Source organism: Castor canadensis, chromosome 5 (genome assembly GCF_047511655.1).
Source record: "Castor canadensis chromosome 5, mCasCan1.hap1v2, whole genome shotgun sequence".
Classification (NCBI taxonomy): Eukaryota; Metazoa; Chordata; class Mammalia; order Rodentia; family Castoridae; genus Castor; species Castor canadensis.
The window spans coordinates 142605303-142620641 of record NC_133390.1 but is presented as its reverse complement, the minus strand read 5'-3'; the positions used below and the strand labels follow the sequence as shown (position 1 = coordinate 142620641).

The window sequence follows — 15339 nt, the reverse complement described above, 5'->3', positions numbered from 1 at the left end:
GTTTGCAGAATTTTTTTTACAACATCCTTCCCTTTGCTCCGATATTGACTCCATAATCTGGTATCACTCTCATTACTATTAAATGTACTAATTTTATTTAGAGGTTAAAGATTTAACTTAAAGTTTGAATTATTAGCATTTTAATTTGAAAAAAAATTAATGCTAATGAAGGTTCAAACTAGACTAATATAATAAAAATGTTGAAGGAAACTTTTCTTGTTGCCCTGGAATTAGAAACTAAAGCTTAGAATAAAACTAAAGGAGAGAAAACATCTGATATCCCATGTTCTAAAGAGAGCTTCCGACAACTTTTGATCAGACACTCATTCCACTTAATTTAACTGTTGGGTTCCCTAGAAAACTGACTCTGAGAAAGACATTAGCACAGAATATTTATTTGGATTATACTTAGAATAAAAATGTGTGGAGGAATTGGGAAGGAGGCAAAACCTGGGTAGTGGGAGAACCTGGCTTGTGTTGTAGTCTCAACAAAGCACTCATTTGCACATATAGAAAATTCAGATGGCTCTTCAGAGTTGTCTTGAGTTGGGGCCAGGACCAGGCCTTTAGATCCTCATAAACATCAATATTGGGCAGTGGGTCAAGATCTTATATCTCCAAGTTATTAGATGTGACCCACCCAGGACAGAGACATCTCTTTACAGATGAGATGGTTCCTGGAGAGGTCACTAGCTAAGGACTATAGCTGTCATTCAAATTGGTGTTCCTAATAGATAAAATTCTGTTTTTCTGTAGATGCTTTCAAGATTGTATTCTTTGGGCCAGGTGTGTTGGTACTTGCCTGTAATTCCACATACTTGAGAGGATTGGAAGAATTGTGGTTTGAGGTCAGCCCAAGGAAAAAGTTATTGACAAATAAACTGAGCATGGTGGTCAACACCTGTAATCCTAGCTACTGAGAGGCATACTTAGGAGGATCACCTAGGCAAAAATGTGAGACCCTATCTGAAAAATAACTAAAGAAATAAAGGCATGGGTTGTGGCTCAAGGAGTAGAGCACCTGCCTAGCAAGCACAAGAGCTGAGTTCAAATACCAATACCATCAAAAGAAGATTTTTTCTCTTTGTTTTTAGTCTTCTCACATTTGATTATGGTGTGTCTTAGCATGGATTTCCTTGGATTTATCTTATTTGAGATTTACTTCATCAATCTGTTTATATCTTTTATCAAATTTGTGATATTGTCAGCTGTTATTCCTGCAATATTAAATACTTTTTTTCATAGACCTCAAATCCATTGATTCTGGAAAGCCATAAGCAAATTCTTTTATTGACTATTGCTGCTTTAACTCTATTTCTGATACTTGCTATCTCAGAGCAACTTAGAATGTAACTATTTTTAGAAAGTACTACTTAGTTATGAGATTTATTTAATAATAATAATTTTTTAAAAGCCACAATAGTCAGTAATCAGCTTCTCACCAATGATAATACATTTGCCTGAGATTAATATCAGTGCTTTTCAATGCAGCAGAGTAAAACTAATCTCTCTTATAGAATCCACAGCTGGCCTGATGGAACTATAATAACAAAAGTAATTGGTATTTTTTGATATCCATAAGATGCAAATTATGTTTTCTCTCCTGTGTACAGAACAAAGAGAGTCTTTGTTAATAAATGATTAAATTCAATATTAATAAAGTTATATTTTTCCATGGTCCAGACAAGATAATTTGATACTTATAGTTGGCATAAGCATAATAATGTATTAATCATAGTTTTAACAATGTAAAATTTCAATATATACTAATAGAAAGCCATCACAATTTGAAATAAAATTGTTAGATTTATGAAACCTCATAAAGAAAAAACTATGGTTATGGTTTTTGTTATCTCACTAAAGAAAAGTTTTATTACTTACTACCCCTAAATTCAAGGATGAGGAGTGCTAATGATAGAAAACTCAGAATACATTTACTTACCATACATTTCTTTTCATTTTGCATATTTCACTATAAGCACATGACGGTAATACACATACATTTCATAAAGCTAGAAGAAAGGATTTTGGAAGTTCTTATCATGAAGAAATGGTAAATGTTTGAGAAGTTAGATATCTTTAACCTGATTTAAACATTATATGATAATACCTGCATGGAAACATTGCATTACCCCATTAATAGGTACAATTTTTATGTAGCAGTTAAAAGTAAATTTTAAAAAGTAAAACAATGTCTTCATTTAACCAGTTTGCATTTACTTGGTGAAAGCAGAACTTTAATGTACTACCTATTATCATTTTGATAAATTTAAACTTAGTTCAATCTTAGGTATTGTTAACTAAGGAATTTAATTCCCTATTGATAGCAATGTATTCAATGTTCACATTACTTAAAATAATAATGAGAATTTTCATCTTTTTAAGTGTCATCTTTGGCTAATGTTATCAGAATACTCAATATTTCAAAGATTTTTTTTCAATGTAGGTAATTTCAGATTTAGGATGTCTAAATTGCTGATTATTTTAATAATACTAAAAAAGTAAATGACATGGGAAAATATGGCTAAAAATGCTTAAACTTTTATAATTTTAAGTTGTATGATACATGTAAATGGTGTTTATTCTGGTCACTTTAATTAGATAAAAACATTATTAATGCTACCTTCAGCATTGGCATTATTTGAATATATTACTTTTCACAGATATTTTGAAATAATTTGGGAGAAAGGAAATAGTTCATTAAAGAATAATTTAGCATACTAGAAAGAATATTGGCTTGTGATTACAGACCTTAAACATTGGATTGAATACTTTCTTACCAACCCATGACCTTAGGCGAACAAGTTTAACTTCACAATAGCCTCAGTTTCCTCATTAATTAAAAGAAAAGCAAAATTCATAATCTACAAGATTGTTTGGAGGATGAAAGATACCATATGAATGAAGTCTTTTTTTGTTTGTCTGGTTTTTGTTGTTTTGTTATGTTTTGGTTTTAGCCCAGGAGAGCCTCAAACTTGTAATCATCCTATCTTTGCCTCCCAAACACTATCATTACCAGGGTGCAGCAATATGTCCAGCTCTCAGATCAACTCTTAAAAATTTTTTAGTAAGTAATAGATGCTAAGAAAATGATGTAGTTGTATATTCCTTTTTAGTTGTCATCATGGGCATATTTTTTACCTTGATAAGCTTACTAATGTGTATGTCAGCTTTTTCACAGTCTTGGTGACTCAGAGCATGACCTTCTGATAGAAATGAAATTAAAAAAAGCTCATTTTAAATTTTCCATACATTGGCCATATCAAAAGCCAAATTTTTTGTAAATAATTAGATCATAACTGCTTAATGATACCAGTGTTACGTTAGGGTTATTGAGCCAGGATGAAGAGTCAGGTTAGAGCCTCTATGGCCCAGCGCACTTTAACAAACTGGAAGAAGAATACTGTTGAAAAATGATATGTTTAGACTGAAAAAAGAAAAAACAATAGAAACATATTCTATTGAATTTAATTTAGTGTAAATAGAGTTAGCGCTGCTAGAAAATATCTTTATATACTACAGTAGTTAAAAATATTCAGAAAAAAGCAGAAACATGAATTATATGAATTCTGTTCTAATCCTTAGTTGGCCGTTTTTTTGTGACGTTGGTGATTGTGGAACTTGGCTCCTCTTATGACAAATGCTTAAGGGGGAGTAACAGTTCGTGGATTGAAATACTGGCTTCAAGTTTTAATCCTGTATATGTTACTCAATCTTTCTGTTTTTCAATTTTCTCATCTATAAAATAGAAATCATAAACAATATTTATCTTATTGGCTTCTTGTGAGGACTAAACAACTCAATATGCCTGTCATCTAATAAAAACTCAAAAAATGTAAGCTATTTTTATTTTGGTTAAGATTTAGGGTATAAACATAAGTTTGAGTAGTGATCTGGCAATTACTCTTAATCATTGCATTTCATCTTTCTTTAGCCTTGCACTGCACTTGCTGTATAAAAGCAGTATTGTCTTGCAGACTGTCCTGTACATATGAAGACGCTTAAGTCAGAACTCTATGGGAACAAGATATTGAGCCTTGGAATCCTTTTTGAGCTGAAGCATTCTGACATTGTTTTAATAAGTTAGTATCTTCTGAAATTCTTCAACCTTACGCTCCTGAAGCAGAGTTTAAATGCACAATGAATTTAATTAGAAGGTAGTGGAAACTTTCTTGCACTGATCTTTTCTAGCCAAGTTTTTAGTTTGATTTGAAATTCAAGTATAGTTTGTATCTAGTAAACATGAGAAAGTACCTAAGGAAGCTCACAGTTACTTGAGATGGCTTTATTATTTTTGCCTTAAAAACAGGCCATATTAAAATTTGTATTTTTGAAGTCAGCCAGAAATTCAGACTGCATGTCTTTTCAAATATAATTGAAAACTTTTTACTGAGGTGTTTATATTTAAATCAGAAGCAGCCCAATGAGCTGAAACTTTAACCATGTGCCAAAATATTTTGACTTCAGATCAACTATTGACAGACATAAAACAACACTAATGTTTTAGGTGTTCCTAAAGGTATACTTATTCATGCCAAATTTTGGCTAATTTTGACTAGTTCTAAGATACACATTTTAATATGCAAGTTTTAATACTGCATAGACTCTTTTCCACATAAATGCTTTGGAGAATTTATTCTATAAACAAGAAATACCACCATGTAGACACACACAGTTCTTTTTACAGTATTGTCCATATATAATGGCAAAACTGAAAATGACAAAAATGGCCATTAATATAGGAGTGGTTTCACTCAAACTTTGAGGTATTATAGTGTATTATCTATTTTTTTCTTAGTTAGAACCATAGTCTGTTGATAAATGAGAAAATTATCTTATTTATGCATAGCAGTTTTATTTTCATAACAATTCTCAGAAGCCTCAAATATATGTATCTATTTATATGAGCATGGGGATGGGAATGGTAGATAAGAGGAGTTGGGTGTGTTTAATATACTTACTCTTTTTACCTAGCTTATGTGGATGAGTATACTTCTTTCACATATTATAATGTAATTATATGTTATGTTTTAATATATTAATATACTTTAAAATTTAATTAACAAAACAGTCTTATATTGATTATTCCACAAGTGGAAGCTTAAGAATAGAAAGCACCCTGGCAATGATCTGAAGTAAGAGAGCCTGTGAAGGGATGTGGTGTAGGCTAGCCACCAGTACTGCCCAGTCTGTATAAACCATGCATGGTCAAGCAAAGTCCTAACAGGAAGCAGATGAACCAATCAAATTAGGATAATTGAAGGGGAGACTTATTTACAAAAGGAATAAGTACAAGCTTTGAAGCTAAATGTGAATTAAGAGAGCATCAAGAATTTTTTAGGAACTAAAGGCAGCCCACAGCACAGCTGTCACCATCCAAGATTCAAAGAGATGAGCATAGGTAATTATCAGAACCCAGAAAGAGAGAAAGTTATGAAACTAAATGACTGATTAGAACAATAACCATCGTTTAAGGTACATAGTACACTCAAGGTAAGCTTACAGGTAGTGAACCAGGGAAATATAAACCTTGAACTCATTATCTCTCTCATCTTATTCCAGGTTTTCTCACTGACTGAACTCAACAAGGGCCAGAGAATAACAGAGGGTGTACTGGTGCCAACTGTATAGGTCAGCAGAATTGGGGTAGAGATCATGGAGAAATATAGAGAATGGTTCTCTATATACAGTAGCTATCTGGAATAAAATAGCCAAAATTCTTTTTGAACTAAATAAAAATAGGCCAGAAGAAGAAAAAACACCTAGTTATAATTTGCCAAATATTGATACTCAATCTCTTTATGGGCATATAGAATTTTTTTTATTCACCTATGCCCAAAGACAGAACTTTAAAAAGTAGTTTGAAAATGACCGTGCTCCTCACTCTTCTCTCTGCCTAAGTCCTAGAATCTTCCCCAAACTCCAATAAGGGCATAGAACAGGACTACTCAGAGTATGGGTACAGGAATATAGTTCTCCAAAGAGAGTACCTAATCCCCACAAAGTGCTAGACTTTTTTTTTTTTTGGCTTAATCTGAATGCATTTAATAATGTGTGTGAGGTGGGTTGTATTAACTTTGAGCATGATTGCTGGAAGTGGCACTGAAATCGAAGTCATGGTATGCAGAGCTGACCTTTGCTAAGCCTAGCATGTGCCAGATGCCAAGAATGCAGTCACATAGATTATCACTCTTACCCCTCTCCCAGGTACAATGACCATTAGTTTTCCAAACTTGTCATTAGTGAACAGAGGCTCTAAGAGATTGAATAATCAACTGGACTTTTAAGGAAGTTTCTCAAGGTCAGTGATGCACTCTAGGTTTAGATCTAAATCTGCTTGTCTACATTCTAGCACAGCCTCACTTGGGTGCAATATTGTGAAGGAGTCATCCATTATTATAGTTTTCTCACATGTTCAAAAATCTTTCTCTCTCTCTCTCTCTCTCTCTCTCCACACCCCCCCCCATCACCTTGTCTTCCATTCATGCTTTATCATGTATTTAGCAAATATTTATTCAGTACCTACTCTGAATCCTGCATGGTACTGTTGATAGCAATGAATGTGCCTGCCTTTCATGGATTTTACAGCTTATTAATTGTTCTCAAGGGAGCTATCTTATGCATTTCCACTAGCCTCACATCCTTTTTCTTTGAAGTTCTTTGTGTCTCAATCTTCCTATTTACTATAATTGAGAACTATTCTTTTGGCTTATTTGTTTAAATCATAGTGTAATCTAAAATAAATCTTAAGAAAATCTCACTCAATGTTGAGAGGAATGAAGATTCTGTAACATTATAAGAAAGATGAAACAAGGGGACGATGTAAAACAGGCTTGTTTTTAAGGTAGTGGCTGGCTTTATTGAAATAAATTAGTCAGCCTTCCCAAGAAGTGTGTACATAGGAGTGCATGTTCAGGCTTGTGTTTTAATCAGGCTAAAACTGTATCCTATTCCCTCAGATAAGCATGTCTTCCATTTTTCAAATTGAAAATTGGTTTGTATTCAAAATCTTTCTTGTTGAAGACAAGTTAAAACTGCTGTTCAAGTTTCTTGTATCATTACAACGACAAAGCTGATACACATTTGAACCTGTTTTTCCCCTATTTAGACATGTTTGTTCACTCTTTGGAAAGCCCCCAGATTGGGTTACTCAAGTAATCACAGTTTTGTAACTGAGCCAGTATTATCATTATCAAAATTACAATTGATCCAGAGTATACTGTCATGAAGGATGACACTGCTATATGGAAGCACGTGCTGATTTTTCTGATTTTGTGTTAGCTGCATTGCATTATGGAGCTTTAGGAACTGCCTGCCAGTGGTTTACCTTTTATAATTAACTTAGGTGAGCTTCAGTAGAGTGACATTCAGTACATTCCATGCATGCTGCATTCTGTAACCATCTTTGGGTGTGCTTTCTGGGTGTGATACCCATACACACACACGTATTTATAAGTTAAGAAGGTATTACTAAAAATTCAAATTAACACTATTATATAATAGATTCTAGAATCTCCTGTGTCTGGTCCTATACAAGGTAGTTAACATCTTTGATCCTCTTTAATCTTTCACTTTTATAAAATGAAGGGATTGGGCCAAATAAATATTCCTAGGTGTCACTGAGTGCACACAATCAGCCTGGGAGTCCAAGTTGGCAAAAAGAGGCAGCTCTAGGTCCTCCTTGTACGTCAATGGAGTAATTCTGTTTTGATTTATTTTGTTGATAATTCCAAGTAACTCTTCCAATTCCTGATGCCTTTTCACCTATTTATCAACAGTAGGGGTCATTGTGTTCTATTTTGGACTTCATGGTGAGTTACAGCTCCTACAAACCACACAGATCCCAGAATAATCAATGGTTCCTTTGAATTCTGCTGTAAGTATGCAGTATAAAGTATTAATCAGGTGTTTATGTCTGAAACATTTAAGCCTATTCTTAATTTTCTCTCTTTGTCAGTTTCAAAGCAGGAAATTATACTGTTGCCTCAAACCTTTGGCTTTCTATTGGTTTTGTTTAGAAGGTGTAAATCTAGTAACGCCTTAACAAAGAGCTGTTGCCACACTGATGGCTGTATTTGTCTGTGCTGATTGTATTACCACAGCAGTCAGTTGAGATGGTTGTTCCCTACCTAAAGTGGCTCTAGAGCCATGCACTTGATGGTGTTTTAATCTTAAGCTTGTTAGTACTTCTTACTTTGAGTTTCAAAGCACAGGGAATATAATGTTTTCTAAAGGATGATATCTCAGCTTTTGTGTCTTTTGGGATAACATGAATGAAATTGGTGTTTTCAGTAGAACTCCTGAGAAAGTTGTTGTCAGTGATAATTTTGACAGCCTTGTGTTCTATTGTAATAAGAAAGCAGAATAATTAAAAGAAGCTAGGTGGTCAGGATTCTGTTAGGATGAAAACAAGTATAATTTCCTTTATAATGATAAAAAGCAAACAAAAGCCATGCATAAATAGTTTTGATCAATGTCTAAAAACTGATCTCCCAGACTGTTGTTTGTTTGACAAGATAGTCTTAAGTGAGGTGGAAATGAAGTGAGAAAACAAATAATTACTGTAGTGAAACTAGAAATTAGTTGGCAAATAGAGTAAAAATTTATTTCAAATCTTTTTCAGGCCAGTTTGGTGCCTAGATTTCATACCTCTCCCTGCTTTGGATTATTTCATGACTAGATTATTTCAGACTCATAAACTGCAAAAACTGTTAGGAATGATGTTAAGAATAAAGCCGGTAGATCTTAGGTTAGCAGTTTTTTTTTTTTTAAAGATTATGAATGAGTTTCATTCATCTATTTTGCATCAAAATTGTCAATCCTGAGAGAAGTCATCTGATCCCACTCTAATCATGACCAACATTGTTAATCAATCACGGAGCTCTTTTCTACTGTGTATAGATTTTGCCTCAGACTCTCACATTAGTGTTACAATCTCTTCTAGTTAATTAATCAGAATAGTTTGAAACTTGTTTGCCGTTCCTAATTGATTTTGTATTTTCTGATGGAAGAAGATAGAGATAGTTAAAGATGTCTTACCCAAACCACAAAGCTATTTAGTACCTGAGGTAGAATTAAAATACGGGTCTTACGGCTATCAGTTCAATATTCTTTCCATTATTTTGGGTATAGACTAGAAAGAATTTTGAGATATTAGAAGGAAAGGTGCTTCAGGTATCTGATACATTGCAGCTTTGTCTTGCATTATTAATATTATTATAACTTGTATTCTGTTTAGGAACTTCAAATAATATATGATTATTATAGATGATAATTTTATTTTTCATGAGTTGATCCATAAAGTTAATTTTCTTTTGCTGTATTTTATTTTTTATTTAAAAGATTGGATAATATTACTCTAAAGAGATGTGTATACACACAGGATCATTTAAGAGAACTTTTTTAGAAAGAAGGTAGTATACTATTTTGTTTGTATTTTAAGAAAGTCATAATATATACTATCAACTGTCATGGTTGTTTTTCATTTAGGCTATTTATCCCAAGAAAGGGCTTCCTATGATGTATTAATTTTTTTAGTTTAATATATTACATATGAGTATTTGTGCCTATAGAAATTTGATAACTTTGATTTTTTTGAAATTTGCATTTAAATGAAAGAAAACATTTTCATGAACTTTAAAATGTTAATAACTTATTTAGCATATTAGATATAAATTCTCCATAGTTACCACTATAAAATTAGCTTCAGACAATACTTTTTTCCATTTCATGTTTAATGTTTTCCCTTTTTTAAACAGTGAAACTGTCCATCTTATTGATTGACATTATTTTGCATTGAGGGAAAGGTACAAAATACAGATTCATTAAGTTATGATGGCTCATTTAGTTTTGCATTCACTCAATATTTGAAACAATTATAATTTTCCTCTTTCCTTTGGTAATTTTAGGGAAATGTGAATTCAAATAGTGTTGGTTAGTAAGCATGCTTAGAGAAGAAATTTTAAAATCTTAATTTAGGAGCAGTGCCATCATGCTCATAGATCCCAAGTTTTCTTTGCTCCTTTCCCCCCGTCTCCTTTCTCTATGAAATTCCAGGACAAACAGAAAGCATGTTCACCATTCCTGCTGGAAAGAAATTTAAGTAGAATGTCAGTAGTTCATAGATCTTAATCACATTGAATTTTTAAAAATAGTCACTGGTTTCATAGAATACATAGGGCCACACACTTCAGTAAATTGGTACCTCTATGTCAAAAAAGAGTTGGATAGGGGGCTGGCAGAGTGGCTGAAGTGGCAAGAGCACCTGCCTAGCAAGCGTGAGGCCTTGAATGCAAACTCCAGTACCACCAAAAAAAGAGTTGGATAAACATGCCAATTATCTCACTATCAGAAAACTTGTATTGAGAGCTTATTAGATGCAGACCGAACTTATACTTTGTCTACAAGGAACTTACTAATTAGATAAAACTCAGTTTGTTAGATATAATTAAGAAGAAACAAAATGACTTAACTTTAGAAATGCAGAAGTAATTTTCTTTTCCTTAAAATGGAAAAAGTATTAGTACCCCTGACCAATAAGTGTTGGGTAACCAGCAAAGTAGTATTAGAAGTCGGAATAAAAATTCACTTTGCTTATTTTTGTCATTCTTACTGAACTATGTTGGCATTTATGTTACAGATAGCATTATCTAGATAGAAACACACATGTGATATAAACTGACTTGATAGCTGGCCAGGATTGGAATTCTACTTCCTATACCTACTCCCACTCATCCACATCCATTGGACAAAAGCCTAGTTAAACAGATGGGCCTTAGGTTTTGCTCTCAAAACAGACAACTTTACCTTTATTGAGAAAAACATGCATGAAAATAGAATATCTTGTATTGTTGTGCTCCTGGGCACGATACATTGAGTGAAGAGTTACTATTTATTATTGGTGTTGCTTATTGCTGGAAGTACATTTTTTCTTATGAATGAATACATGAAAATTGTAAGACAACAGATGGCGTCTCAGGGACATGGAAAACCCATAGATAGGAAAGTAGTTCTCAGTCAAATATGAAAATAAAAAATCAGCAGGTGTGTGAAATGCCATGTGGTTTTATAAATGCATGAGCTAAAATTTTAGAAAATGTTTGGATTAGCCAAGAGACATGGATTAATTATGAAATTTCCCTCGTCAACCAAGGAGTATGAGAAAAGTTAGAATTCTCACTATCTGTCCTCAGGCTTCTGCAAGGACTTACCTCTTCAGTAGTTATAAAACTTGATGTTAAATTCTGGCTAAATACTATGTATTTTTTCATTACGATGTCAGAAGTGAGTTTTGTTTCTGATTGATTAATGGCATTGCTATTCTGTCCACATTTGTGAAGAAAGCACTGAGGAGAAGGCAACAGCAGTACTTAGCTCTGTACTTTGAAGATCACATGAGACTAAATTTGGTGCTGTAATATTGACATATTGAAAAGACCTTCAAGGGCATTTGTTCTGCGTGAATTTTTATGATATTCTCATAGTGTTGCAATAATCAGCATGCTATCACATATTTAACTTAATAGAACTATGAAAATGGGCATTTGTTCTTTAAATGATCCGTTATTTATTGATTGAATCACTAGCACTGATATTTATTCCTCTTACATTATGGTAATGCATGATCTATGGAAAGCACAGAAATTTGAGTAAAAGACCTTTACTCATCTTTACTAAGAAGGTTGACTTAACCTTTTGTTAATTCAGTTTTTGTCACAAAAAAGAGGTTTTTTTTTAAATTACCATCTACTTTCTTAATACTGCTACAAGATATTTTTAAGTGGCATAAAATAATGTCCATAATATATGAGAATTCTATGGAATAAACCTCAATGCAGTGTATATTGAATTCCATTTTTCTGTCTATGATTTAGATTAACATGGGTATAATGTTGCCTAATGCTGCATCAAAAATCTGCAATGGAACTTTTAGAAAATTTGACTTCTTGAATGAAATCCAAATAGAATTTTCTTATCTTTGTTTGACTTCTATACCTATGTGGGCTGAATTAATATATAAATAAGTAAGAAATTTCCTGGCATTATTTAACACTTATTTTTCCCCAGATAAAAGTCAATACAGAAAGTAGTAATTCTGCTACCATTTGAGTTATTCTTAGTGTAAAATGTCTTGAGATAGTTTTGTTTGATGGTGTTTTAATTTAATTTAAATCACCATTATATTTTCTAGTTACATTGTTCTTTGAAATCACCAGTATTGCCTAAATAACATTTATTCATTCTCTACTTGATAAAATGCAAAACTTGGAAGATTAATTTAGATGCAGATCTAAATTAAAATTAAAGAATAAAAGGATCTAAACATGTACTTAATTTTGTTAGAAGGAAATACATTATAAAATAGTCATTTGAAGAGAAAAAAATGTAAAAATAATGACATCTTTAAATATCCATACCATCATAAAATAATGATAAAGGCTATTTTTACATGGAAGTAATATTTTGTGTATATGTATTTGTATAAGACACATGATCATCTCTAGCTTTTTCTTAAACTGTTCTTCCATATTATATTTTGTGTATCTAATTCACTGTCTTTTCTTTTAAACAGCAAATGCCAGTCTTCTTGGAGGAGGAGGTGGTAAGTCCTAAACATGATTTAATTTAAAATACATTTTTAGTATACCAATCACAAAATGTTTAGGAAGCTCTGTGACACTTTAAAGTAAGCTAATTTTGCCTTAGTTATCAACTACAGCAATAATAATATTTTAGAAAATAGTTGATGATAGAATTGTTTTTAGTTTGTGTAAATATTATTTTAAGTGACTTAAAATGAGGAATACTGTTTTTCTTCTCAGTCTCTGTATTTCTACCTTTGGCTTAAGGTGCAAGAGCTATGATCTATTAACAACACTTATAGATGACAGAATTACTTCTATGAATTCTAAAAACAATGCATTTGAAGGCTGTGGTTTCTTATTTCACTATAATGACTTTCTTTAGCTTTTAAGGACTTCTTAACCTGAGAACTTAATATATCAGACACTTATTTTTAAGAACAAAAAAATTATTATTGACACTTTTTAAAACATGATTGGTTAGAGGAGAAAGAGAAAGTGATCAAAGTGGGAAGGAGAGATTCCTATACTGTGAATCTTTTAAATACTAAAATCTTGTAACTAATTTTACTTTTATTTCTAGGTTAGGAAGATGAATGTTTTGTGATTCCATTATATGTAATATAGTAAGGGAGAAAATATAATAATAAAAGGACCCATACTAAAATAGGGTCCTTTTCATATAAGATACATATGGACATAAATAGGTTCTCTCTCCCTCTCCTTCCTTGTCTGCTCTCATTTTCTCTTTTAATGTGCAGGGCTGAAATACGTAGAACACACAAAGCCTTAAGCTTTCAAAAACTTTACTGGCCTTAAAGAGTTTTCAATGTCATTTTTATTTGGAAATTAGAATTTTTGTCATATATAATCAGTTGATTTTTCAGTAGACTTTTGGAAGTATAAATAATAGAAAACACAGTTTAAACCAGAAAATACTCTTCATATTAGCAAATGTTGATTCATGTTATATAGTAGAGTATTATGGAAAAGTATGGGATTTGACGTTGGAATTATTGTGTAAACACCATGACAGAGCTACTTAATACCTCCAGGCCTCCCTGTGAAAGTGGGAGTAATACTAACTATCTAAAATGTTTATTATGAAGATTTTACAAAAATGTCTGCTATGTAATGGAACAGTCAGGGATTAATAAGTGTCCCTTTCTTTTCTTCTCCCTTAAATTATTTTAACAAAATATAAATCTGTAGGATTTTTCATTGCCTGTCTTATTTTTGGGGGGAGGGGTGGAATTAGAAGGGAAAATTTTCCTTAGGAATTGGATTTAAAATAATTTTTCCCCTCTGAGTCTTTTATAATCCATGAAGAAAACATCATTAAAGTAAATTGCCCATAGTGCTGATTTTCTTATAAGACATATTGGTATTTTAAGAAAATACTGCTAATAGCATAAAGGAAAGTTAAAATTGAGTATACATAAACACATTAATCAAGTTAGAACAACAAATTAGGTACTTCATTTATTGCTTTTGATTTTTTTCTAAAAAGTGACTTGACTAATTATATTAGTTAAAATCACTTTAGCTTCTTGAAATGAAAAAAAAATTGTAACTTCAAGGAGATTGTCCCATGTAAAAGCAGTCTAGATATAGACGGAGGTGGTTACGTGATAACCCCATGGTGTCACAGGGACTACCACACTTGCTTTTCCATGGCTCCCTCCTGTTGTATGGCCTCCATACCTTTGGACGCTATGCAGACTACTGGTGCTATTGCCATCATAAATGTAGTGCAGGCTAGGAGGACTAGGAAAGGCAGATGCTGAAAAAAGGTGAGCTCCAAGATGAGTTCATTTCTCTGGAATCCCATATCATCCTTGAACTTGACCAAGTATGCATTCCTGTCATATAGTCTTTGATTGAAAAAAGCAACATGCTCATAAAAAAAAAAAATCAGTGTTCTGTTTCCTAAGGAGGAAAGGGTGAGTGAAGAAGGTTCAGGCTAGTAATGAACCTCATGCATTTGCCATAGTGATGACTTTTATATTGTCAAGCTGGTTTATGAACACGCATGCATGTGTGACTTATATACATAGAACTGACTCTCGTGACTGGACTTATCTTTCCCATGGGACCTCTGTCCTTTGTGAAGAGACATTCTGGGCTTTTAGCAATGGTAAGATGTTCAGAAATAGGCCAACTTAGTTTTCTATTTACCTGAAGTATGTAATTTATTATTCCTCTAGATGGTTGATTTAGCTAAAGTTACCATAATTTCTAATTTCTGAATTCTAAAATGAGCAACTCAGCACCATCATAAAGGTAAATTATAACTATTTTAAATGGTTGTAACTTCTTTCATTAAATAGGTCATTGAGAATTTTAAAATCATTTATGTACTTCTGGAGATGTCAAGATTGCTTCATAATACAAGTTTGATTTTTTTGAAAGCTGAATTTGAAGACTAAATTTAAGGAATATTTTTAATATTTTTAGCCTTCTTTGCATTGATTTCCTTTTTCTTTTTTCTTCATTTTTTTTTTTTTGGTGCCATTCTGGTTTGAACTCAGGGCCTTGCACTTATTAGGTAAGCATTCTACCTTTTGAGCCACACCCTCAGCCCTTTTTGCTGAAGTTTATTTTTCAGGTAGGGTCTTGTGCTTTTTGCCCAAGGTTGGCCCTGGATTGCAATCTTCCATATCGGGGAGCTCTGCCTCCCCCATAGCTGGAATTACAGGCATGTTCCATCATGAATGACTTGTAGTTGAGATAGGGTATCTCTAACTTTTTTGCCCTG

General features: G+C 32.6%; 1 protein-coding gene across 14 annotated transcripts in view; it reads left to right on the top strand.

The window, feature by feature from the left end:
• Macrod2 (mono-ADP ribosylhydrolase 2) overlaps positions 1–15339 on the top strand; it is a 2131419-nt gene that overhangs the window by 505025 nt on the left and 1611055 nt on the right. For all 14 annotated transcript variants that reach the window (XM_074074308.1, XM_074074312.1, XM_074074314.1 and 11 more), the window contains one exon: positions 12572–12601. In XM_074074308.1, the coding sequence (XP_073930409.1) occupies positions 12572–12601 (30 nt within the window). The remainder of the gene's footprint in view (positions 1–12571; positions 12602–15339) is intronic.